The 25,377-nt window shown below is 51.5% G+C and overlaps 2 protein-coding genes across 2 annotated transcripts in view; one reads left to right on the top strand and one right to left on the bottom strand.

Moving 5' to 3' along the window:
* Positions 1 to 25: 25 nt before the first annotated feature.
* LRRC51 (leucine rich repeat containing 51) lies at positions 26 to 10,785 on the bottom strand. The gene is made up of 5 exons (XM_048492620.1): positions 10,706 to 10,785; positions 5,964 to 6,061; positions 3,350 to 3,557; positions 1,760 to 1,908; positions 26 to 918 (listed from the first exon to the last, which is right to left on the bottom strand). Exons 3-5 carry the CDS (start codon positions 3,533 to 3,535, stop codon positions 855 to 857), a joined length of 399 nt encoding a protein of 132 aa, XP_048348577.1. The 5' UTR covers positions 3,536 to 3,557; positions 5,964 to 6,061; positions 10,706 to 10,785; the 3' UTR covers positions 26 to 854.
* Positions 10,786 to 10,866: 81 nt separating this feature from the next.
* NUMA1 (nuclear mitotic apparatus protein 1) overlaps positions 10,867 to 25,377 on the top strand; it is a 94,157-nt gene continuing 79,646 nt past the window's right edge. The window contains 1 exon segment of the mRNA XM_048493973.1: positions 10,867 to 11,023. The gene's annotated coding sequence lies outside the window, so the exon portion shown is untranslated.

A 25,377-nucleotide genomic window follows, 5' to 3' on the forward strand; every position in this document is an offset into this window, starting at 1 on the left:
TGACGACGGCTGGCTGGGCTACATATACTACTCAAGCGCTCTTTATTGAAAATGCAGCTGGCTGATATGAAAGAGGGACGCTGCCCAAGGCACAATTGTCCGAAAAGGTTGTGTCCTGAACTGAACAGGTGTGGCCGTGCACGGGCTCTTCCTCCTCAGCTGTTTGGCGTAGGCTCCTTTGCTGCAGGGGCCCTTGACAAGTTCTCCTGGTAGACCGGTGGTGGTTGGTTCTATCCCTGGTGGGAACAGTATCCATGGCTCCCGAGGAGAACTCCCTTTGGCAGGGCCCTGCATTTAGGAGTAATGGCAGAACCTGGGAAGTCTCACCTGTTCGTGGAAGAAACCGTGGCAGGGAAGGGTGTGGCACGCCGGTCCCCTCAGAGGATCCTGCTGTCGTTCTTTTCCTTCCCACCCTCCTAGTTATGCTCCTGCACTTCGTTCTCTGCCCAGAGGGCTCAGGGGCAGGCATTCCCCTCTGCACTGGAAAGAAAAGATTAAGGGGAAGTTGCTCCATTTTTGTGATGTGCAAAAAGCAGATACAAAATTGTGCAAACTTGCAGAGATGCCGTTTGGCACATTGTGGCTCGGCGAAAAACCTAACTGGTGTGCCCTGTCATTTGCGCCTCTCTCCCTTTTACCCCAGTGGTGAGCCTGTGTGCTCCCACAAATGCTAAACTCCTCTATGCTTTATTTTTAAACTAGGCTGTTTTTTTTGGGGGGGGGGCATTGGGGCCCCTTCCGACTTCCAGGCAAGTGGAGGAGTTGGGCTATCAGTAGTCGCTCAGCCTCTTCCGGATCTTCTTGGGCTTGATGTGTTCATAAGCCACACGGTGCAGTGGGAAGCGGTCGTGAAGTCATGCGGATGGCGCCTGGAAATCGAAGGACTTCAGGTTGGGCAGAGTGGAGATGACGTAGTTCCTGGGGGAAGGCACAGAGGCACGGTCATTTCTGAGCTCCTTCTGAGCACTTGGAGCACCTTCCTTATGAGGAGAGGCTGCAGCGTTTGGGACTCTTTAGTTTGGAGAGGAGGCGGCTGAGGGGGGATAGGATTGAAGTCTACAAAATTATGCATGGGGTAGAAAAAATGCTGACAGATGTTTTTTCTCTTCACAATACTTCAGAACCAGGGGCATCCATTGAAAATGCTGGGGAAGAATTAGGACTCAATAAAAGGAAACAATTTCTCTTCACGCAACGCGTGATCAAGTGTTTGGAATATGCTGCCCCAGGAGGTGGTGATGCACACTCACCCGGATAGTTTTAAAAAGGGGCTTGGGACAGATTGGATGGAGGAGAAGTCGCATCTCTTGGCTACCAATCTTGATCCCTCCTGATCTGAGATTGCAAATGTCCTTAGCAGGGACTCAGGGTGCCTCGTGGGAGCAGCAGCAGCAGCAGAAGGCCATTGCTTTCACATCCTGCACGTGAGCTCCCAAAGGCACCTGGTGGGCCACTGCGAGTAGCAGAGAGCTGGACTAGATGGACTCTGGTCTAATGCAGCAGGCTAGTTCTTATGTTCAGTGGGAGACGATAGCCATGTGGCGAGGGCGTGACTGACTTGGCTCTCCCCAAGCCATTTCTGACACGGGCCCTGAGCAGAGGTGGGCACTTTCCTGGCTGAGGTCAGAGCGGGCACTTTTACAGGAATGCAAATGCTGCAGCCTTCCAGCCGCTGAAGAGCGGAGGGGTACCTGTCTCACCACGCAATGGCCGCTCAGTACCCCCAGAGCCCCGCCTTCCTCAGATTTGTGGGGTTTACCTGTAGCCCTTCTCCTCTTCAATGGGGTTTCCGTGCAGCGTGAGGCTGCGCAGGTGGGGGAGGACGGCCAGTTTGTCGACTTCTGCCAGCTGGTGGATGCTGTTCCCATGGAGGTTGAGGCTGTGAAGGTTGTAATAAGTAATCAGCACCTGGAAACAGACAGACAACAAGGTCTTAGGAAGGGGGAGAAAGGCAGCGAGGCACAGCATGGTGCAAAGTTTACAGCTTCGGACTAGGCCCAAAGGAAACCCAGGTTTCCAGCCCTCCCATTCCCATGAAGTTGCTGGCTGTTCTTGGGCTGCTGGGCCTCTTTCAACATGGCCTACCTCACAGGGGGGGTTGTGAGGATAAAACCGAGGACAGCACAGCCAAATCCAGCAGGGGTTCCCAACCTTTCTGACCCTGCAGGCACCTTTGAAATTCCGACAAGGATGGTGAACGTTGCCACCGAAGTTGAAGACAGCCACAAAATGGCAGCTGTTTCAAAGCATCGTTTTAAATCATCTGCAGAGCTACAAAATGGCCAGTTGGTCTGGAGAGTCCAATGCCTACTTAGACTTAAGGAGCTGGGATGTTGAAGGTCTGGAGAAGCTTAAGCGTTAAGGGGGGACACTGTAGCCATAAGCTTAAAATGCTTGAAGGGATGCCATGTCGAAGAGGGAGCAAGCTTGTTTTCTGCTGCCTCAGAGACTAGGATGCAGAGTCATGGATTTAAGGTGCAGGAAAAGAGATTGCACCTAAACATTAGGAAGAACTTTCTGACTGTCAGGGCTGCTGGACCGTGGAATGCACTGCTTTGGAGTGAGGTGGAGTCTCCTTCTGTGGAGGTTTTTAAAGAAGAAGAAGTTTGGATTTATATCCCCCCTTTCTCTCCTGCAGGAGACTCAAAGGGGCTGACAATCTCCTTGCCCTTCCCCCCCCGCCAACAAACACCTGGAGAGGTGGGTGTGGGCTGAGAGAGCCCTCAGAAGCTGTGGACTAGCCCAAGGTCACCCAGCTGGCGGTGTGTGGGAGTGCACAGGCTAATCTGGATTCCCCAGATAAGCCTCCACAGCTCAGACAGCAGAAGCGGGGAATCAAACCCGGTTCCTCCAGATTAGATACACGAGCTCTTCACCTCCTATGCCACTGCTGCTCCTGGGTGGCCATCTGTCAGAAGTGCTTTGATTGTGTGTTCCTGCATGGCAGGGGGTTGGACTGGATGGCCCTTGGGGGCTCTTCCAACTCTTAAGATTCTAGGATTCTAACCAAATCTCCAATGGCCAATCAGAAACGTACTGGGCAGAAGCCCCACCCATTTTCCAAAAAACAACTGGTGGACATCAGGAAAGGTGCCAGTGAATGTCACGGCACCCACGGGCACCATGTTGAAGACCTCTGTCCTGAGCTCTTTGAAGGACGTGTAAAAATATGTTCCACAAATGGACACTGAACTTCCTCTTCCTGTTTTTTTGCGGATCCTCCTCCAAGGGCATTTGCAGACTTTTCCCCACGCATCTCCTGTGCTTCCACTCGATGGCCCTTCCCCTCCTCCCTCCTTGCTTGTGCCCGCTCGGGGTGCCTGAGGCCGCTTGAAGCTGGCATGGGTACCGGGTCAATGGTGGGCAGGTCGTTGAAGGAGAGGTCGATCCAGTAGATGTCCTCCGGGCGATCCAGCAGCTGCGTCATGATGCTCGTCAACTCGGCCAGGTCATTGAGCGTGTTGTTGTTGAGGCGGACAGACTGGGTCAGCAGCAGGCCTTTCTCCGTCCGCTTGATGGGCTTCTGCCAGGGCATGGGTTCCTCTCCACAGTATTGTCTGGGGAGAGAAGAGGGCTGGGGAGAATGGGGCTGGAAGGGGAGAGCCGCAATGTAGAGGAGGACGAAGCCTACTTCCTATATTGGGGCCCGGAAGCAAACTGGGAACAAGTGCAGCTCCTTGAGGACTGGTGTGTCGTGCGTTGGGCTGCCACCAAGCAGCCTAGGTTAATAGGGCATTGTGGGTTTTCCGGGTTGTATGGCCGTGTTCCAGTAGCATTTTCTCCTGATGTTTCACCTGCACCACAGGTGGGATCCAGCAGGTTCTCACAGGTTCCGGAGAGCAGGTTACTAATTATTGGTGTGTGTCGAGAAAGGGTTACAATACCATTGGTGATTTCTAAGCCACGGATTTTGCCTGAGTTGGCACCCTCCCTTCCCAGCAGCAGCGCTGCAGGACTTGAAGTAGTCTAGCAGGAGGTGCACTGGGCAAGCGCGTGGTAGCCTGCGCCTCCTGGGCAGCATTCCTGCTTCCCGCCTTGGCGGATTCCCACGCGTGAAGCGGCTGCTGCCCTTTGCCAGCGCCCCGCCTAGTGGGAATGCCCTTCGGGCCTCGGGAATGCCTGGCCACGCCTCATGAAGGTTCTCACTTCGGGCCCCAGCCTGGCGCTTACCGCCACAGTTTGAATCTCCACCACCGTGGGGAACCTGTTACTAACATTTTGGATCCCACCACTGACTCCAGTATTCTGTGGGAGCTGAGAGTTCAGAGGATCTGGAGGCAAGGGCAGATATACCTGTGGGATGTCCAGGGTGGGAGAAAGAACCATTTGCAATTCACCCGGGACATCCCACAGGTTTATATACTCCACTTGCTTTCAGATCCTCTGAAGTTGCCGGTCTGGATGCAATTTGCTTTTGTTGCTACTATTCAGGCTCCTGCCACACTCTCTCCCCCCCCGCCCCCCATTCCCCTGCTAACTCAGAAATAGGAAATCCACAAGGCCCTTCACTTCTTTAGACTCTCACCCTGGATTTACTGGCCCCTTGTTCCCTTTGAAAATTCCTGCAAGTTGACCCTATAATTATTGCTGCTCTGCCAGCCACAACTGTGCCGTCTTGTCCTCTCCACTGGCACGATGCTGCCAACGCTGCTTTTCTTTCTCTGGAATTTTAGGCTATTTACTTGCCGTCTCAGCAATTTATTAAGACATATTAGCGCCAGTCTTCAAAGTCGGCAAACAATAAACGACGTACATATATCACTAGTCCTCCATAAGAGCCTTTCAGTGAAGGAGAACTCTTGGGCAGTGAGTGACCAACCAAATCCATAGGATTACAGATTTAATTGGTTCCTGCACCGTGAAAGGACTGTGAAGATTTACAGCACCTGACAAATTATGGAGGAGGACTTTTGAATACTGGGGGAATAGAAGAAGAAGAGTTTGGATTTATATCCCCCCTTTCTCTCCTGCAGGAGACTCAAAGGAGCTCACAATCCTGCAGGAGACTCAAAGGGGCTCCCCCCTCACAGCAAACACCCTGTGAGGTAGGTGGGGCTGAGAGAGCTCCGAGAAGCTATGACTAGCCCAAGGTCACCCAGCTGGCGTGTGTGGGAGTGCACAGGCTAATCTGAATTCCCCAGATAAGGCCTCCACAGCTCAGGGCGGCAGAGCTGGGAATCAAACCTGGTTCCTCCAGACTAGATATGTCATATTCATAGCAAGCCTTTATTGGCATAGACAACAGTACAACAATAATAAAAAAAACGGATTTAAAAAGCATATACAATACAGGAAATAAATGTTAGGTCGAAGGAAATGTACTTAGTAATTTCCAGGGAGAGGAAAGTCTCGCCACTGTCATACAGAGAGAAGGGATCAGGGCTGTCCAACATGCAGTGTAATCTCCACTCAAACCGGGAGCTGGGGTAAATGTAAAGGAGTAAGATTCACATACTTGGATCTGATTTCCTTGAGTCTGAGACAGTGTAGTAAATTGGTGGGCCAGAGATTCAACTGGAGCCATCGCTATTGGGCACAATCTTTAGCCTTTTCAAAAGCTTATTAAATCTGCCATGTAACAAGGCAGAAGGCATAACATTAAACCTGGCGAAAGCATTATGGCCTCTCCTTGAGCAGGGTTTATTAAGCAATACAGGTAGTGTGCCATGGTGGCCCCATCTAAATGGGAGAGAGAAAATACAGGGGGAGCACTGCCTTTGGCTGCATGATACATTGCTGTGATGATGCAAAAAGTTTTTGATCGATTGCCCTACCGTGATGTATTCTGTACTCTTGTTTATGGACTTGGTATGACTTCTAGCATTATTGTATGTTTACCTGCCACCCAGGAACACCCGTCCACTGCCTGACACTCATTTTTTTCTTGAGATCTTTCGAAGTTTAAGCTGACGCATTCAGCAAAGCCCTGTAAAAAGTCGGGGCGGAGGAGAGTCATACTGTACCTTGGACGAAGCTGATCCCCCGGAAGGAGAAATCCACGGGAGGAGCCTGCATGGAAGCTTTACTGCGACTCCATCGTGCGTACATCTCTCTGGCTGGGCTAGCAAAAGGCAAAAGACACAAGAAAGAGAGCTGAGGCGGCCTCAGGACAACATAGGAACATAAGAATGAGTCTGCTGAACATAAGAACGAGCCCTCCCCCCTCCCCTCCCTTGCATGCCACTCCTCACTCCCTCCTTTGCGTACACTCCTTCCCTCCTCCTCCTCCATTAGGTGGTGGGCTAAGGTCCAGATGCTGGCCCTCCCCCCTCCCTCCCTTGCAGTGCCACTCTCACTCTCCCACCCTCCCTTCCCTTGCATGCCACCCTCCTCCCTTCCCTCCCTCCTCCATTAGTGGGTGGGCCATGTCCAGATGCCGGGTCTCCTCCCTCCCTCCCTTCTGCATGCCAATTTCACTCTCCCCACCCTCCCCTTCCCTTGCATGCCACCCCTCCCCTCCTTCCCCCCCCCCTCCCTCCATTAGGGTGGGTGGGCCATGTCCAGATGCCGGGTCTCCTCCCCCCTCCCCTCCCTTGCATGCCACTCCTCACTCTCTCCCCACCCTCCCCTTCCCTTGCATGCCACCCCTCCCCTCCTTCCCCTCCCCCTCCCTCCATTAGGGTGGGTGGGCCATGTCCAGATGCCGGGTCTCCTCCCCCCTCCCCTCCCTTGCATGCCACTCCTCACTCTCTCCCCACCCTCCCCTTCCCTTGCATGCCACCCCTGGAAATCTGGAAATTAAACACGAGGTTATTTTTCACTGGTGTAACTCATTTATGATACAAAATGAGATTTTCATTAATTCCCACCTCCCCTGCAACTCATGAGCAATCCAAATTATTGTTCCTGAGGAACAGTGTAGGAGTCTACAGTGGAAGGGGAAACCAGTGGAAGGGTTAGGGTTAGGGTCCATCTAGTCCAGCACTCTGCTACTCGCAGTGGCCCACCAGGTGCCTTTGGGAGCTCACGTGCAGGAGGTGAAAGCAATGGCCTTCTGCTGCTGCTGCTGCTCCTGAGCACCTGGTCTGCTAAGGCATTTGCAGTCTCAGATCAAGGAGGATCAAGATTGGGAGCCACAGATCGACTTCTCCTCCATAAATCTGTCCAAGCCCCTATTTTCAGTGAATGCCCCCTGGTTCTAGTATTGTGAGAAAGAGAGAACAATTTCTCTCTGTCAACATTTTCAACCCCATGCATAATTTTATAGACTTCGATCATATCCCCCCTCAGACGTCTGTCAGCAGTGTGACAGCCATGGGCCCTGCTAGAACCTTCTCTGCAGCTGGACATGAGGCTCTTCTTGGATGAAGGGAGCTTTTGGGGGGGGGGGTGAGAAATGAGAAGTATGCACTTCTCTCCCCTCACAGAGAGAAGCAGTGGTGTAGCAGCAGTGATGTAGTGGTTAAGAGCAGGTGTGCTGTAATCTGGAGGAACCGGGTTTGATTCCCAGCTCTGCTGCCTGAGCTGTGGAGGCTTATCTGGGGAATTCAGATTAGCCCATGCACTCCCACACACGCCAGCTGGGTGACCTTGGGCTAGTCACAGCTTCTCAGAGCTCTCAGCTCCCACCCACCCCACAGGGTGTTTACAGAGGGGGGAAGGGCAAGGAGATTGTCAGCCCCTTTGAGTCTCCTGCAGGAGAGAAAGGGAGGATATAAAGTTTTGTTTAAAGTTTTGGTATTGCCCTTTAAAGCCATTCACAATTCCTTGGTCTCCTGCTTATCTGAGGGACCTGCTTCTCCCTATATTGCCCTTCTAGGCTCTCCCTGCTCAGTAGGATGGACCTTACTGGTGATCCCTGGCCCTGGCCATCCTGGGTTGGCCTCCCTACAAGTGGGCCAGGGCTTCTATGGCTCTGGCTCCCTACCTGGTGGGAACAGGCTTCCAGGTGAGATCTGTGGGACTCAAGTGGGACTTACAGAAGCCTGCAGGGGCCTGTAAAAACAGACCTGTTCCGGCCAGGCGCTTGCCTCCAGCTCGGGATGATGTCAACTAGCCATAAAAACATCCGCCTCCCCGTGGGTTCATAAAGGGGAATAGAAGAGCTGGAAGCCATCTATAGTTTACACTATTTTAAGTGTATTTTAGATAAATTATATATACGATGTTTTAAACTTTTATTGTTGATGGAAACCGCCCTGAGCCTTTAACAAGGTGTTAAGGGCTTATACCAACTAAGGGCTTATACCAACCAAGGGGAGGGCGGTATATAAATATAACAAACAAACAAACAAACAAGTAAATAAATCCAAACTCTTCCCCACTTCCCAGCAGCAGCCTAATCAGGGCATAGGCATGAACACTGCAAAACGAGCCATCTCTTCTAGGCAATTCAGCCTCTCCCAACTCCTACAAGCAGCCTAATTAGGGAACGGGTACCAAAGCTGTAGGACAAGCCACCTCTTCCGGGCAATTCAGCACCCCCTACCTCCTAGCAGCAGCGGCCTAACGGAAGGACACAGGCACCAATGCTGCGGAACAAGCCATCCTGTAAGGGAATCCTCAGCAAGGTCCAGTCCAAAAAGTAGCCCCTCACAGTTCTTTAATGAGTTGGCTTTCAAGGATCGACTCTTACAGGCAATGTAGTAATCTAACTCCTCACTTCTTGTCGGGCGGCCGCTTTTACGGGCCTCTCTTCCCGCCAAGAACTGGACATAAACAATTACTCATTCCCATAAACCAGCGGCAGTTTCACACAGACAGAAAGCAAGGTTAAGCGAGCGATAACACCTGCGCTGGGCAAGCAGCCCAACGCGCCGGAGGAATCTCCTCCAAGGCCGAACCAACAACTCTAACTAAATCACAACCTTACACATCCCTTTCGGGCAACTGTGCTTCCACCACCTTCTAGCAAAAGCCTGAAGGGAGAGTGGAGCACAGGTTGCAGAATGAGCCACGGGTGCTGCTGGCCCGATTGGTGCCCTCCAGCCCCATCTAGGGGTGGGGCGCACCCACTGAAGAACAAGCCGTTTCCGCTCCACAGTTGCGCCTCCCTTCTTGCCTCCCAGCAGCGGCCTCATTGGGAGTGGAAGCGCCCTCTGCAGAGCACGCCATCTCTGCTGGACTATGCCCTGACCCTCCTGTGCCACCCACTCTCTGCCAGTGTAACCCCCATGCTCAGAATGGGTTGACCCAGAAAGGGGTGGAGAATCAAAACAGCAGGAGGCCAAGTGGAGCTCATGTAGTTCGGAGGAGACAAGGCTACCAGACTCGGACCTTGGTTGGTATAAGCCCTTAACACCTTGTTAAAGTAACTGCAATGTTATTGGGAACTAGTGGGAAGGGAGTTGTTTATTTTTGCTATGTTGTAAATGTTGGAGTTTATTGTTTCAGGGTTTTTTATGTTTGTAATGGGTGAGAGTTCTCCTGGAAACCTTCATCATGTTGGAATCCTGTTCACCAAGCCCTTGAGTCTCCCAGGAGCCAACCCACCCTGCAACCAAAGCTGCCTGTCTGGGATTCACCTTGGCTGGGTCTCATTCCATCCCAGCCCTGCCTACTACCTCTCCCTCTTTCTTTCTCTTTCTCTTTGCCTTTAGATCGGGCTACCAAGGTGCACGTTTCTACACAATTTTGTTGTTTTAATTTACTTATTGTTTTAACTGCTGTTGTGTTTTAATTGGATTCAGTTTTATGCTGTATTAAATTGCTGTTGGAAACACCCATGTTGTGAGTCACTTCCTGAAGCCCTCTGGGGATGAGGCGGCCTATAAATTTAAGCAGTGGCGTAGGAGGTTAAGAGCTCGTGTATCTAATCTGGAGGAACCGGGTTTGATTCCCAGCTCTGCCGCCTGAGCTGTGGAGGCTTATCTGAGGAATTCAGATTAGCCTGGGCACTCCCACACACGCCAGCTGGGTGACCTTGGGCTAGTCACAGCTCGAGGCCTCCCAGCTCCCACCCACCCTTGGACAGGGTGTTTGTTGTGAGGGGGGAAGGGCAAGGAGATTGTCAGCCCCTTTGAGTCTCCTGCAGGAGAGAAAGGGGGGACATAAATCCAAACTCTTCTTCTTCTTCTTCCTCTAAATAAATAAATAAATAAGAATTGGACTTGGCAATATCAGAAGACTGTAACTAGAAGGACTTGAAATGAAACCTGAACAGGACCTTGAAGTGTGATGTTAAGAACATAAGAACATAAGAACAAGCCAGCTGGATCAGACCAGAGTCCATCTAGTCCAGCTCTCTGCTACTCGCAGTGGCCCACCAGGGGCCTTTGTTAAATGTTGGTGTTTGATGTTATATATATATGTTAAGAAAGTAAACCATTTTGTTTTTAAAATGTGTTGTTGCAAACTCATTCCAAGTTCTGCCCCACAGAACCCATAGGTAGAGGTTACACCAGCAGCCTGGCCTATAGGGAGGAGGGGTCCCGCCGCTGCCACCCTCCCCCACAGCTTCCACCCTGGGCAAGCCCAAGGCAGTTCCGGGGCCAGGGCTCCTCCTTGCCTGAGACCACCATCCCCTACCCCGGGGTCCAAGATCGCGCACCTTTCGCACCGGGGGCCCGTCCTTCTAGCACCCTGCTGCTGCCTTACCGCTTCTCCGTCCCTGCGGGGCGAGGACGGCATCTGCTGGCCGGGCTCCCCGCGGCAGCTAGTCACCCCCTCCCAGCCTCCCCGTGCACGCGCCCTGAGACCAGATCCCCTCCAGTGCCCCATTCACACGTGCACCCGGACGCGGGTTCCCCCTCCCAGGCGGGCTCACCATCTCTGCTCGCCCGCGCCCTCCGGCTCCCTTCGCGCCGCCCATCAGAACGCTCGGCGGTTGCCACGGCGACGGGGAACACACCTCAGTGGGCGGGGGCGGAGTCCCGCCCACCGAGCCCGGAGCCGCGCGCGGCACGCCGGGAAGTGTAGTCTCCTGCCTCCCCCTCCCCCCCCCCCGAGGACGGCCCTGCTGGGAGCGTCGCCTGGCCGTCGGTCGGCGGAGGGAAATCGGCTGCGCCACGACGAGGCTGAGGCCTACTCGACGGGAGCCGCCGGGCGCGGGAGCGGCGCTGCGGCCTAGCTGGGCCTACTGGCGGTAGGTGGCGGCGGCGGCGGCGGCGGCGGGGACTCCCCCCTCAGGGAAAATAGCCCCAGCGGCGGATTGCGAAGTAATGTTTTGGAGGCTGCTCGGCCAGAGGCGCCATTAACACAAAAAAGAAGGTTGTTTCGAGGGGAAAGTCTTGGCCGGAAACCCCCCCCCCCGCCCCCTTTCTGAGGTAAATGAGGCCATTCTCTCTCTCTCTCTCTCTCCCCCCCCCCCGCCATCTTCCCAAGAACCCCGTGAGGTAGGGCAGGCGGAGGGGGAGGGGGGACTGGCGAGAGTTGCCAACCTCCCGGAGGCCAGCAGCCTGGCAGTGGGGAGGGCTGCAAAGAAGACTCCAAATCGCGTGCCCCCCCCTCCCCCAACGAGGGCGAATGGACTTTTTTCCCTCCAAAACTTGGAAGGGTAGCATTAACTGCTTATTCACAAACAGTAATACAAAGTGTCTGGTGGGAGGCTTTCAGGGCCGGATTCCACTGGTTCTGGTGGGTTTTCTGGGCTGCGTGGCCGTGGTCTGGTGGGTCTCGCTCCTAACGTCTCGCCAGCCACAGATGCAGCAGGAGCACTGGGTGCGGGCACCGTGTCTGGGGCTGATCCCAGCGCCAAGGAGTTGCTCACCTCCCGGGAAAGCCTGAGGTTTCATGGATACCATATCAGGCCCCGCCAGCATCGGGCAACAGTCCTGCCATACTGGCAGGGGCTGATGGGATTTGTAGTCCATGAACCCTCTGAGAGCCGCAGGTTGCAGACCTCAGTGGTGGAGAACCTATGGTGACTGGGTAGATGTTCGGTGGACTAAGCCCACAGGCCCCTGCCAGCACGGCAAAATGGGCCATGCTGGCAGGGGCTGATGGGAGTTGTAGTCCATGAACATCTGGAGAGCCGCAGGTTGCAGACCAGTGGTGGAGAACCTATGGCACTGCAGATGTTCGTGGACTACAAACCCCATCAGCCCCTGCCAGCACGGCAAAATGGGCCATGCTGGCAGGGGCTGATGGGAGTTGTAGTCCATGAACATCTGGAGAGCCGCAGGTTGCAGAACAGTGATGGCAAACCTATGTGATGCTGGCAGGGGCTGATGGGAATTGTAGTTCATGAACATCTGGAGTGCCATAGGTTTGCCACCATGGTTGCAGACCCTGCTGGGGGCAAACCTGCCAATGTAGCCACACGCTGCTTCCAAGGGTAGATTGGCCCTCCCCCCTTTGGTGGCTGAGTGTTTCTGTCCAAATAATAGACTTTCTTTTGGCATACCGCCGGGATTTGTTTTCTGCATTCAACTTTTATTTTCCCTGCTTCTCAGATGGCAAGAATTAAAGTTGAATGCAGCCTAGGGCACAGCACGTCAGTATCGCGATTCACAGCGGTTTCTCTCAAGTAGTGGGCACACTGGCCCTTTTTTCTTACAGAACACAGGGATACTTGCCCTTTTAAATTCCACCACTGTGCCATAGAGTTCAAACTGATAGGTTAATAGTGCAATCCTGTAAGAGAGTTACTCCAGTTTAAGCCCATTCATTTCAGTGGCCTGAGACTGGAGTTACTCTGTTTAGGGTTGCACTGGCAGTTGTCAATGATGGTTTTTGTTGATAAGACAGTAAAATAACATTTTTTTTGTCAAAATAGCAAGCGTTGCATATATTTCAGTTCCCCCTATTCCATTTTTAATTTTTAGAAGATTTTATTTTTAATAGAAGCAGAGCTGAAAAAAAGAAAAAAACCTAAATACTATATTAGAACAAGTTTTATTTATACCAAAAGACAAAGAAAAGAAAGAATACACATATACGGTAATAAACATTGATATACTAGTCAATAAACAATAATTGATGAAGCCTATTAGCATATTCTTGGCTTCCATAGCACATTTAATTTAAAAAATTTTCTGGATTTCAGCATGTATTTCTTTCCAGTATTTTTTGTCTTTTTGCACGCTCATCACATATGTTAAAGAGCGTTGTGCGCGTCTTTACGTTTCAAACATTCCCCTTTATAGTACTTGCGCCTTTTCTCGATATCCTTTGGAATACTATATCACTGGTAAAACATATTGTACCAATTTTCTCTTAATGTTTGACTGGTTGTAATTTTTAAAATCTTTTGTCCATAAGGGTTTCCCAGTGTAGGAGACCGGTTTCTTCCTTGAATGTTTGCATCCATCTAACCATACATGTTTCAACTTGTTCTGTTTCTGTGTCAAATTGAAGCAATAGCTTGTAAATCTGCCCTAATAGATGAATTATCACCCTTTCCAATTCAGTCAGTTCCCTTATTACCCCTCTTACTGTATGAGTGTCCTTTTAAAATCTTGGCACTAACTGAAAATATAGTTGCCATTGTTCTTTTTTTGCCTTCATCCTTCATTTTGGGCTGAGACTGGATTTCTTCTTGAGAGCTTTTTATATCTCCAAACGTTATGAGAGCATTATTTTTTCTAGTGTACAGATTGGTGACATCTGAATTTTTTTTTTAATTAATTTTGGCAAATTTGTATTTTGGAGATTCTTTCTAGTTGTGAAATGTTTAGTTTAGAGTAGTCCATCTCTGCAGTTCCTCTTGTGTCTTCACTCATATTATTTCATAATTGTCTTCAACAATGCAATCCTAAGGGGGGTGGGGGTAGGTGTGGCACAGCCAGGGACAATGCGGCAGTGCTGCTTCCTAAGAGGCTTACCGTGGCCTGGCCAGCAAGCCAAATGCGATGCCCCCCTGACCTCTGTGAAATCCCTTGAGCAGCAGTGGCGTAGGAGGTTAAGAGCTTGTGTATCTAATCTGGAGGAACCGGGTTTGATTCCCCGCTCTGCCGCCTGAGCTGTGGAGGCTTATCTGGGGAATTCAGATTAGCCTGTGCACTCCCACACATGTCAGCTGGGTGACCTTGGGCTAGTCACAGCTTCTCGGAGCTCTCTCAGCCCCACCTACCTCACAGGGTGTTTGTTGTGAGGGGGGAAGGGCAAGGAGATTGTCAGCCCCTTTGAGTCTCCTGCAGGAGAGAAAGGGGGGATATAAATCCAAACTCCTCCTCCTCCTCCTCCTCCTCCTTCTTGTGCAGCACAAAGAGCTCTGTCTGTCTCTTTGCACGAGCAAATGGGCCCGTTCCTGGGCTGAAAGGGCTCAGGGAACTAAAAACTGCCTTTGCTCCCAGAAATACCCCCTTTGGCATGGCATGGGCTCCTGCGCTGGAGGAGCGCTGGAAACCATGGCTGTGTGGGCGCGTGGGCATTCTGCTGCCATGCAGTTCGCCAACCCCCTTTTCTTCTGACATCAGCCATCCTGTGACTCCTTACCTATAGGAACAGGTCTTTGAATACTGATGCCACCTACCAGATTTGACGTGAGGAAGTTATGGAATGTTACGATATGTGATGCAGTGCTGTAAAATTGGATTTAAACATTGGAAGCAATGTGTAAAACAGTACCTTGGACTGTTGAAGGCCCCCTGAACTCAGAAGAAGAAGGGCAGCCTACAAATGAAACATTACTGACTAGTTAGTTACTTACAACACTGGTGTTAGTGCCTCTGTGCTGGCGTGAATGCCCTTACGCTGGCATAAATGGCATTTATGCTGGTGCCGGGGGCCACACCGCATCTTCACAGCTTTGCCCCCCACCCCCCACAGCTTTGCCCCCATGCAGGCGAAACGTCAGAAGAGAATGCTGCTAGAACACGGCCATACAGCCCGGAAACTACACAGCACCCCAGTCAGATCTGTTTAAATTAATTTTGTAATACATAGTGCATAAGGAAAGGACCAGTTTCACTTTTTGCTTACTGGCCACAGCCCGGATGCTCTTCAACTACCCCCCCTTTAAGATTGCATTGGCACCCCCTCTGATGTCATTGAGATAAAAAGTGTATCATCCACATTCAGTGATAAGATGGGTCTGTAAAATTGTAATCTTGGACCATTTCCTCTCTGTGTATCAGTGTGGTCTATGCTCCTTGCCATGGTGAAGGCAATGTTTTCTCTTTGCAATGGTAATATTAAACTTCAAATCATAAATATTCATAACTTTCTGCAGTGCTAATATTAAATTACCTTCCACGTGTCGTACGTTGCTGGGCCTGGCACTTTGTCTTTTTTTCAGTCTCTGTGCAGCTTTCAATATTTCCTGAATCATAACGGTTCAGTGTATCTCTGTGTTCAGATGTGAACTTATCTGCACGTATTCCTTTTATATACTGCTCTATTTCTTCTGTTACTGATTCCTTTTTATATAATTCCCAAAAGAAGGAAGCAAACTGTTCACGCATCTCTGTTTTGAGTAATTTGATCTCTTCTTCACCCATTTTTTCTACTTAAAAAAAAAGCCTTCAGATTTCTGGAAATTTCACATTTCTACACTGTTGCATCTGTGCCAGTGGAGGTGGCTGCTTCGAGTTGTATTTCTGCAGGAGGTGGATTGGGAGGCAGGTATGAGCAAGCCCCTTGTGCGGCTGGTTCCTTTCCAGGAACTTTGAGATCCCGCCTGTTACTTTGGAGTCAGGAACTAAGGATGAATTATCTGGCAGTTTTGCCCTTAGTAATTTTCCAATCTTTTCATCTTTTAGGCTTATTCATGTAGGTGGTGGTTCTTACCCAAGGATATTTTCTCTGTGCATGCATCCAAGCTGAGGGGACTGATCCGCCTCATTCTACCTTCCTTTCACTTTGTTCTACTGCATTTACCACTTGCTGGTATCCTTGGGTTTCCTAGAAGTCTCCCACAGGCCAGGTCTAGGTTTGCTAAGGCTTATTTTTTGATTCCTGCCCTTTGTGACTTCTTCCTTGCTGTCCGTTATGCCTTGAATTCCCTCCCGGAAGTTAAGTAGCAATCACCTTATATTTCCTCTTTCAAATCCTCCCTTCTCTGCAAAGTATTTGGCTTTATCCCTTGTTGTTGGCTAAAAGCATCAAGACAAACCATAAGCCTTTTTTGAAATATATCTGGAGCAAGGAATGGAAGGGTTGGATTGTCAAAGGTTTTCACAGCCTGAATCAAGTGACTGTTGTGGGTTTTCCAGGCTGTGTGGCTGAGTTCTGGTATACCTTGTCTCACAGAAAGAAAGAACCTCAATGCTGAAGAGCCCTTCGGGGGTTGGGCGGTATATAAGATTAATAAACAAACAAATAAATAAATAAATAAATAAAATAAGTAATATGCAGCCACTCCCTGGACCTTCTTTGCTCCACTGTGGTCCTAATGCCTGCCCAGTTCTCCCTCCCCTCCACCAGTCCCGATTCTCCAGTTGCATTTAGGGAGCTGTTTGAAGCACCATATGTCAAAACCTTTATTGTGTGCGTTGTTCAACGTGGCACTTTGACAAAAGAGCATTTTTAGTGCATCCAAAGACTGTCAGCGGAACTTGCCTATTGTGATCATTGCGCCCGGGCCAAGGCCTTTAAGAACACCAGAAGAGCCGTGCTGGATTAGATCAGTGAGTGTGCATCTAGTCCAGCACCCTGCCTCACACAGGGGCCAGCTCAGGCCTTCCCCTGATGTTGCCTCCCGGCACTGGGGTTCAAAGGTTGACTGCCTGTGAACATGGACGTTCACTGTAGTCACCACAGCTAGTAGCTACTGATAGACCTCTCATCCATTACTCTTGCTCTCAGATTTCCCCCCTCCCAGCTGTGTATCTAGTGATTTGCCCACCCCTGCAAATTGGTTCCTAAATAAAATACCTTGATCCTTCATAAGTTTGAGCAACTGAGAGGATGGAGAGGATGTAGGACAGTGATGGCGAACCTCTGGCACGGGTGCCAGAGGTGGCACTCAGAGCCCTTTCTGTGGGCACACGTGCACAAAGTTCATCGGGGGGGGGGGCGTAAAATCACACACCCACACACACACATCTAGGCTAGCCTGGTCATGATCCTTTACCTGGGAGTAAGCTCAGTTGCTGGCAATGGGGCTTGCTTCTGAGTAAACCCTCCTAGGGTCATGATTCACCCATTCGAAGTGTTGCACGGTTGCTTCACCAAGCTTACTCCCGAGTAACGTGCGCCTCGGAGCCAACCATTTTTTCTAAACTAAAACCTCAGTATTCAGGTTAAATTGCCGTGTTGGCACTTTGTGATACATAAGTGGGTTTTGGGTTGCAGTTGGGGCACTTGGTCTCAAAAAGGTTCGCCATCACTGATGTAGGACAAGGAAGGGGGGCAGCTCCTGTGGAAAGATTCTTTCTGGTATCTCTCATCCTATAGTTTCATGATAAGCTCAGTCAGGGGATCCTAATGAAACTTATCATAAAACGCACTGGGATCTTAAAGGCCCAATAAACTGGTTCCCCTTGTTCTTTTTTTCCCCCGAGCTCTCAGGCAGGGGTGGGCTGGGACTGCCGCTTTTGGAAGACAAATTGAGCCAGCAAATTGCTTCTGTGCCCCTCCTGATGGGGCCTCTTCTACTGCTATAGCCGCCTGACAATAAAGAAGTAGGTTCACAAAAGCCGGAGCGGCCTGTAACCGTGAGGCTTCATTTCGTCCTGGGGGGGCCTCCTTCTCGGCTGAGTCCTGCCCTCTGCCATGGAACAGATGTGCTTCACTTCTCAGTTAACAGTAAATGGTCCTTTGGAGCATGCTTACAGTTAGCCAAAGCATTTTCTTAAATCGCTTTTTAATGTGTATGTCAACAACATTGTGGTATTGTCAAGCTGGAGTCTCATGGCAAGTTTGACTCGCCAATAAGGAGCCACAGCCTCCTTCCTTTGCTTGGGAATCGGGAAAACCTACTCCGAAGTTGGGTGTGCATGGGCAAAGTAACCCTGGGAGTCTGTGACTTTGGGCTGTTCATTGGGTCTCTGGCCCTGCCTTTCTCCTGTGCATCCCTTGCTTTGATATTCTGTCAAAGGGTCCCTACTGATGTCATTGAAAAGTGATGAGGACCTGCCAAGTCCTGATCTGGGTGGCCCAGGCTAGTCTAACCTCATCAGATCTTGGAAGCTAGGCAGAGCAAGACTTGGTTAGTGCTTGAATGGGAGACCACCAAGGAAGCTGAGGGTTGTTGTGTGGAGGCAGCCAATGGCAAACCACCTCTGTTTGTCTGTTGTCTTGACCTGGATGGCCCAGGCTGTCCTGACCTTGTTAGAACTTAGAATGTAAACCTGGTTGGTACTTGGATGTGAGACCACCAAGCAAGTCCAGGGTCTCTGTGCGGAGGCAGCCAATGGCAAACCACCTCTGTTGGTCTGTTGTCTTGACCTGGATGGCCCAGGCTGTCCTGACCTTGTTAGAACTTGGAATCTAAACCTGTTTGGTACTTGGTTGTGAGACCACCAAGCAAGTCCAGGGTCTCTGTGCGGAGGCAGCCAATGGCAAACCACCTCTGTTGCTCTGTTGTCTTGACCTGGATGGCCCAGGCTGTCCTGACCTTGTTAGAACTTGGAATCTAAACCTGGTTGGTACTTGGATGTGAGACCACCAAGCAAGTCCAGGGTCTCTGTGCAGAGGCAGCCAATGGCAAACCACCTCTGTTGGTCTGTTGTCTTGACCTGGATGGCCCAGGCTGTCCTGACCTCGTTAGAACTTGGAATCTAAACCTGGCTGGTACTTGGTTGTGAGACCACCAAGCAAGTCCAGGGTCTCTGTGCTGAGGCAGCCAATGGCAAACCACCTCTGTTGGTCTCTTCTTATGACCTGGATGGCCAAGACTGGCCTGAACTCGTTAGATACCAGAAGCTGAGCAGGGTCAGCCCTGGTTATTGCTTGACTGGGAGCCGAGGGTTGGTGGGCAGGGCAGCCAATGGTAAACCACCTCTGTTGATCTCCTGTCTTGAGAACCCCACGAGGGGTTGCCACTAGTCACCTTCAGCGTGACACCATCTTTCCACCATTAGTATGTGCCGCGTCGAGGGTTTCCAAAATGTCTCCCTGCCTGGGTCAAAATAAAAATGAGCTTTGTTGAGGTTACGTGGATGATACTTGCTGTTTAAGTGCTGAGACAAAAAGAAAGGCACCAGTACTCTATGAAATCCCAGGATTAAAAAGAACACGGAATCTGGGCACTTTGGAATTCTGCCTGTCAGGCACTCCTTAGTGAGAATTTCAGTAATGGTGTACCAGGTATGCTGAAGGATGTAATTTTTACCTGTGCTGGTGTTCACCTGCAGTGAGCAAGCAGGTGGGAATGTGTGGAATCTCTCTGAGGCAGCTGGCTTCCTGTTTGCATTGTGAAGGCATCTTAAATAAGAACAATGCTTTAGAACCTTTACAGCGTGCATGGGTCTTGAAGCAGATGTTGTTGCTTGGTGAAGAGATCAAGAGGGAGATTCTTCCCTGGAGGAGAAGTGATTGAAAGGCAAAGGTACAGTGGGTGGCATGTATTTTTATGTTATTTATGTATGATTTAAACCTTTGAGAAAGGCTCAGATCTCTAGTTGGCTATTACTGGGAATCTTTTGGCAAGTCATGTCTTCCCTACTTTGCAGGGATGTTGTGATTTTAGCCTGCTTTATCAGATAAGAAAGCTAAGAAGAAGAAGAAGAAGAAGAAGAAGAAGAAGAAGAAGAAGAAGAAAACATACAAACTTAAACAACAAATCAATAAAGCAATAATAAATAATTCAATAAGAAATCTTCCTGGAGTAAAACCATCTTCGTTAGAACCTGTACTCATAAAAGCCCAGCCGATTAATTCAACCTTGAACATAAAAGCAGACCATAAAAACATCCGCTTGCATGCAGGGATCACAGGCAAGCATCAGGGAGAGATAAAATTTTAGACAGGGTGAACATAAATGTTTTGAGCTGATGTCTGAATGCTAATAAGAATAGATGCCAGGTAAACTTAAGAAGGAGGGTCTTCCACAGATCGGGGGCCACCTCTGAGAAGGCCCTGTCTTTGCTTCGCTCCTGTAGTCTGGAGCAAACAACAGGGCTTATGCTAATGATCTTGAGTGGCGAGCAGAGCAGGACAGGAAAAGAGTCCCTTGGGTCCCTTTATTTAGGGCAGGGGTCTGCAACCTGTGGTTCTCCAGATGTTCATGGACTACAATTCCCATCAGCCCTGCGGGGACTAATGGGGATTGTAGTCCATGAACATCTGGAGAACCACAGGTTGCAGACCCCTGATTTAGGGCTTTAAAATGAGCACCAGCACTTTGAATGATGCCTGATAACAAATAGGTGGCCAGTTTGATATCCAGTCCCCATCAGTAACCTGGCTACTAGAATCTGGACTTGAGAGGTGGCCCCAAGTACAGTACAGTACAGTGAAGCACAGTAATCTAACCTGGATGGGATCCGGGTATATCGACTATCATAGTCAAATTGCACCTCTCAAGAAGGAGCCGTAGCTGGTTGTCTGTCCGGCATTTTGATGGAAAGAGACCTGATCCTCATTTTAAATACATTAATTGTGTTCTTGGCTGAGAAGTGCTTGTAATGGTATAGAAGTTTTTTAAAAGGAAGTGTCTGCTGCTAAACCTTCTGTTGTATGAAACATGAACAAATTATGACATAAGCAATGCTGATTGCTGGGATTGTATGCCATTTGACTAGATCTAGGGTTTTTGTTGCTTCCTGAGGGGGCGCTGTGGCTCAAAGGCAGATCATCTGCTTGGCATGCAGAGACATAGAACTGGAAGGGGCCTCAAGGGTTAGACTCACAGAATCCTAGAGTTGGAAGAGACCTCAAGGGCCATCAAGTCCAACCCCCTGCCATGCAGGAACACACAGTCAAAGCACTCCTGACAGATGGCCGTCCAGCCTCTCTTTAGAAACCTCCAAAGAAGGAGACTCCACCACACTCTGAGGCAGTGAATTCCACTGTTTAACAGCCGTGACAGTCAGGACGTTTTTCCTGATGTTATGTGGGGAATCTCTTTTCCTTCAACTTGAACCCATGACTCCTGGTCCTAGTCTCTGGAGCAGCAGAAAACAAGCTTGCTCCCTCACCAACATGACATCCCTTCAAATATGTAAACATGGCTATCATGACCCTCCTTAACCTTCGCTTCTCCAGACTAAACATCCCCAGCTCCCTAAGTCTCTTTTTGTAGGGCATGGACTCCAGACCTTTTTCCATTTTGGTTGCCCTCCAGCCTCCTGCACAATGCAGGAAATTCACAACTGCCTCCCTCGCCACTCCCCCAGTGACCCCTGCCCAGAGGAAGGCCAAAAAACTTAGGCCCCTTCCGCACTTGCAGAATAATGCACTTTTAATCCACTTTCACAATTGTTTGCAAGTGGATTTTGCTATTCTGCACAGCTTCAAAGTGCATTTAAAGTGGATTGAATGTGTATTGTTCTGCATGTGTGGAAGGGGCCTTACAGGATCCTTGGTCAATATGGCCTGGAGGAAAATTGCTTCCTGACCCCAAAGTCAGGAATTACTTTGGCCGTGTAACAAAGGGCCTCAAGAGCCAAGCACTGAGACTGCCCTTCCTGCCCACCTTCTCGTGATTGGCCTACGTTCAGTGGATCAGCCCTGCTGGCAGACGGCCATCTGGCCTTTGCTTAGAACATAACATAAGAAAGAGCCTTGCTGGATCAGACCAGAGTCCATCTAGTCCAGCTCTCTGCTACTCGCAGTGGCCCACCAGGTGCCTTTGGGAGCTCACGTGCAGGATGTGACAGCAATGGCCTTCTGCTGCTGCTGCTCCCGAGCACCTGGTCTGCTAAGGCATTTGCAATCTGAGATCCAGGAGGATCAAGATTGATAGCCACAGATCGACTTCTCCTCCATAAATCTGTCCAAGCCCTTTTTAAAGCTATCCAGATCAGTGGCTGCCACCACCTCCTGTGTCAGCATATTGCAAACATCACCACCTCCTGTGACCGCATATTTCCTTTGATTAGTCCTAATTCTTCCCCCCAGCATTTTCAACGTATGCCCCCTGGTTCTAGTATTGTGAGAAAGAGAGAAAAATTTCTCTCAGTCGACACTTCCTACCCCATGCGCAATCTTATCGACTTCAATCATAATGCTTAATAAACCTCCAGAGGAGGAGAACGTCCCATGTTCAGTCCTCGGCAACTCCGGTGAGGAGGCATCAGGCAGAAGGTGCTGGGAAAGACCCTTGTGTGGCCGAGACCCTGGAGATCTGTTTCCAGGCTGAGTAAGCAAGTCTGACCTGGACAGACTGGGGGTCTGCACAAGGAATCTCCATGTTCATTTCCCCCCTCCCTTTCCCTTTCAGTGGGATGGCCAGAGAGGCAGCGAGAAAGGCGGACTGCGAACAAAGCCAGTGGGTGGAGTCTGACGTTCAGCTGTCACGCCCATTCAACCCTCTGCCCATGGCCATGAGCACATCTCTGGTTCTCACAGGGCCAGGTGGTTGGCATCACTTGAATGTTTTTACTGGATTGCTGTGGGGCGGCCAGAGGGCAATAAAGAGACTTGGTTAGGAGTTGAGGCCGTGGCACTGCCAGACTGCACTCTGGGCCCTTTGGCCATGTGGGGTAACTATTGTTGATTTATGTCTTGTCGAAGGCTTTCATGGCTAGAATCACTGGGGGGTTGTGAGGTTTCCATGCTGTATGGTCGTGTTCCAATAGCATTTTCTCCTGACGTTTCGCCTGCATCTGTGGCTGGCATCTTCAGAGGATCCTCTGAAGATGCCAGCCACAGATGCAAGCGAGATGTCAGGAGAAAATGCTACTGGAACACGGCCATACCACCCGGATAATCCACAACACCCCATTGTTGATTTAGTGCTCTTTCAAAGTGCTCTTCTTTTCTGTTCTATCCTCACAACAATCCTGCAAGGAAGGTTTGATTGAGAGCCTATGACCAGCCTGGCATCGACCAGCCAGTTTTCATTTATGTTTATTTTTTTAGATTTATTAATTGCTGCTCCCGTGTCCGTCTCAGGGTGATGAAATTTATTTATTTTTTAGATTTATTTATCATGGCAGAGCAGAGATTGGAACTTGGGTCTGTACGGTCCTAAGTCTAGCTACTGTGCTACATGGGGGGGGGGTGTCAATTAGGAGTATAGTTTTACCCTACGGGGTCTGCAACCTGCGGCTCTCCAGATGTTCATGAACTACAAATCCCATCAGTTCATGAACTACAAATCCCATGCTGACAGGGGCTGATGGGAATTGTAGTCCATGAACATCTGGAGAGCTGCAGCTTGCAGACCCCCGCAAGGCTGGAACTGGGTTATTGTTGTTTCCCCTTACCCATGTAAGGACATAAGAAAGGGCCTGCTGGATCAGACCACGGATTCTGATAAGGGACTGGCAGGGTGCGTGGGTGTCTTATGGGAACCCTCATCGCCGAGGCTGCTCTTCAGGAGTTTCGTCACCACAGCCAACGTAACTTCGGTGCAGAAGTTGCAAAAGCCCCAGCAAGCAATCCGTCTGACTTTGCACTCGAGTGTTTGCAACCCGACTCAGCAGCCCCGCCGGCTGCCTCCGCAGGCCCAGTCTGCAGCGAGCAGATTTGCTCCGTCTTGGAGGGTAGCGGGGGAAAATTGCAGCCTGGAACCGGATTGGCTGCCGGGGCGGGGTAGGCATTCGAGGAGGCCCCAGGGGGCCGCTGCAGGAATGGGCCTCTGCTTCCAACAGCTGTTTCTAATGAGCTCTGGCAGAATCTTAGTGCCCTTCAGTAGGAGGGAGAGGGTTAAAACGTGCGGAGGGGGGGCCCTTAAAGGGCCAGCTCCCACCATTTAGCCTTTCTGTCCCCTGCTAGATTAGTAGAGCCAAACAACAGAAAAGCAGTAAACCACTCGGTGAATATGTGACTCTCCCCCTGCGAGGAAAAGTGGAAGTCAGCAGGGAAAAGAGGCGGACCCAACCTGGAATGGACTGACTCAATTCAGGAAGCCACAAGTCAGAAAGCCTGCCTCTGGATTTATATCCCCCCTTTCTCTCCTGCAAGGAGACTCAAAGGGGCTGACAGTCTCCTTTCCCTGCCCCTCCCCCACAAACCCCCTGTGAGGTGGGTGGGGCTGAGAGAGCTCCGAAGAGCTATGACTAGCCCAGGGCCGCCCAGCTGGCATGGGTGGGAGCGCACAAGCTAATCTGGCTCACCAGATAAGCCCCCACCGCTCAAGTGGCAGAGCAGGGGATCAACTCCGGTTCTCCAGATTAGAGTGCATCTGCTCTTAACCATGCTGGTGCTCCAACCCTTAGAGCACAGGTGTCAAACTCGCGGCCCTCCAGATGTTATGGACTACAGTTCCTATCATCCCCTGCCAGGATGATGCTGGGAACTGTAGTCCATAACATCTGGAGGGCCGCGAGTTTGACACTTATGCCTTAGAGCGATCCTGTGGACTAGTTTTCAGGGCAAGAGATCTTCAGCGGCGGTTTGCCGTCGTTGCCGGCCTCCGTGGGGGCTGAGGGAGTTTGGAGCGACCCGTGGCTGGCCCAAGGTCACCCGGCAGGCTTCACGTGGAGGAGCGGGGAACCAGAGACGGCTCTCTAGCTTACAGCCTGTGGCTCTCATGGACTCCCCGTGCACGTTGGAGGAAGTGAGTTCAGGGTGGGTTTATCCTACAACTCTTGGTGCTGTTTTCAGGGGAGAAAAGACATCCGTAGGTTGTCCCCTGCACACAGCGTGAGATCGTGACGGCTCCCGCGGGCTTTTGTGCCCTGCCGTGCCCGTGAGGCCAGAGGCTGTGGCGACCCAGGCGGCCCGGGAGAGTGCCCCGAGCCCTGGTGCTGCTGCGTTGGCGCCTCCTTGCTTGCTCCTCCTGGGGCAGCCCTGGGCTCTGCGGGGCTGGCGTGCGAGCGTGGGGGCCACTGCGGGTGCGTGTCTGGGACTAGCGGGTGCCGGACGTCGCCCGGGCTCCGTCCTGGGGGGCTGGGGGGGGGGCGTCCCGTTTCGGAAGGCAGGCGCCCGGCTGTGCTGCTGCTGCTTCGTGGCTCCGGCGCCGAACAGGCCGAGGCGCGCCCGCAGCGGGGCGGCTGGAGGGGGTCCGGCTGGGGCCCTGGAGGGGCGGGCGGGAGGCTGCGGGCGGTGACGCGCGCCTGGCAGCCGTCCCGAGGCAGGAGGGCGGGAAGCGTCTCCCTCCCAGCGCCGAGGAGGAGGCGGAGGCGCGCAGGCCGCCACTTCGGCCTGGGACGGGGGGGGAGGAGGGCGCGCGCGCACCGTCGCCTGCCTGCCCGCCCGCCCTCCCGGAGGCCGCGACCGAGATCCCCCGGCTGGCGCCCCGCCACCTCCCCCCACCCCCGCCAGGTGCGGTAAGGCCGGACAAAGCCCTGGCGCGGCGCGGCGCCTGCGGGAGGGAGGCCCTCTGGGGGCAAGCGGAGGCCCGGGGGTGGCGGCTGGGCTGGGCGCTGCGGGGCGCGGGAAGGAGGGAGGGAGGCAGGGCCTCCGCCATGGCGCCGGGCCGGGCCGGAGTGGCGTCGTCGTCGTCGTCGCCGCGCGCCTTCTGGTTGCGGCTGGGCTGCTTCCGCCGCGGAGTAGGCAGGCAGG

This window comes from Sphaerodactylus townsendi, linkage group LG04, assembly GCF_021028975.2.
Source record: "Sphaerodactylus townsendi isolate TG3544 linkage group LG04, MPM_Stown_v2.3, whole genome shotgun sequence".
In the NCBI taxonomy this organism is placed as follows: domain Eukaryota; kingdom Metazoa; phylum Chordata; class Lepidosauria; order Squamata; family Sphaerodactylidae; genus Sphaerodactylus; species Sphaerodactylus townsendi.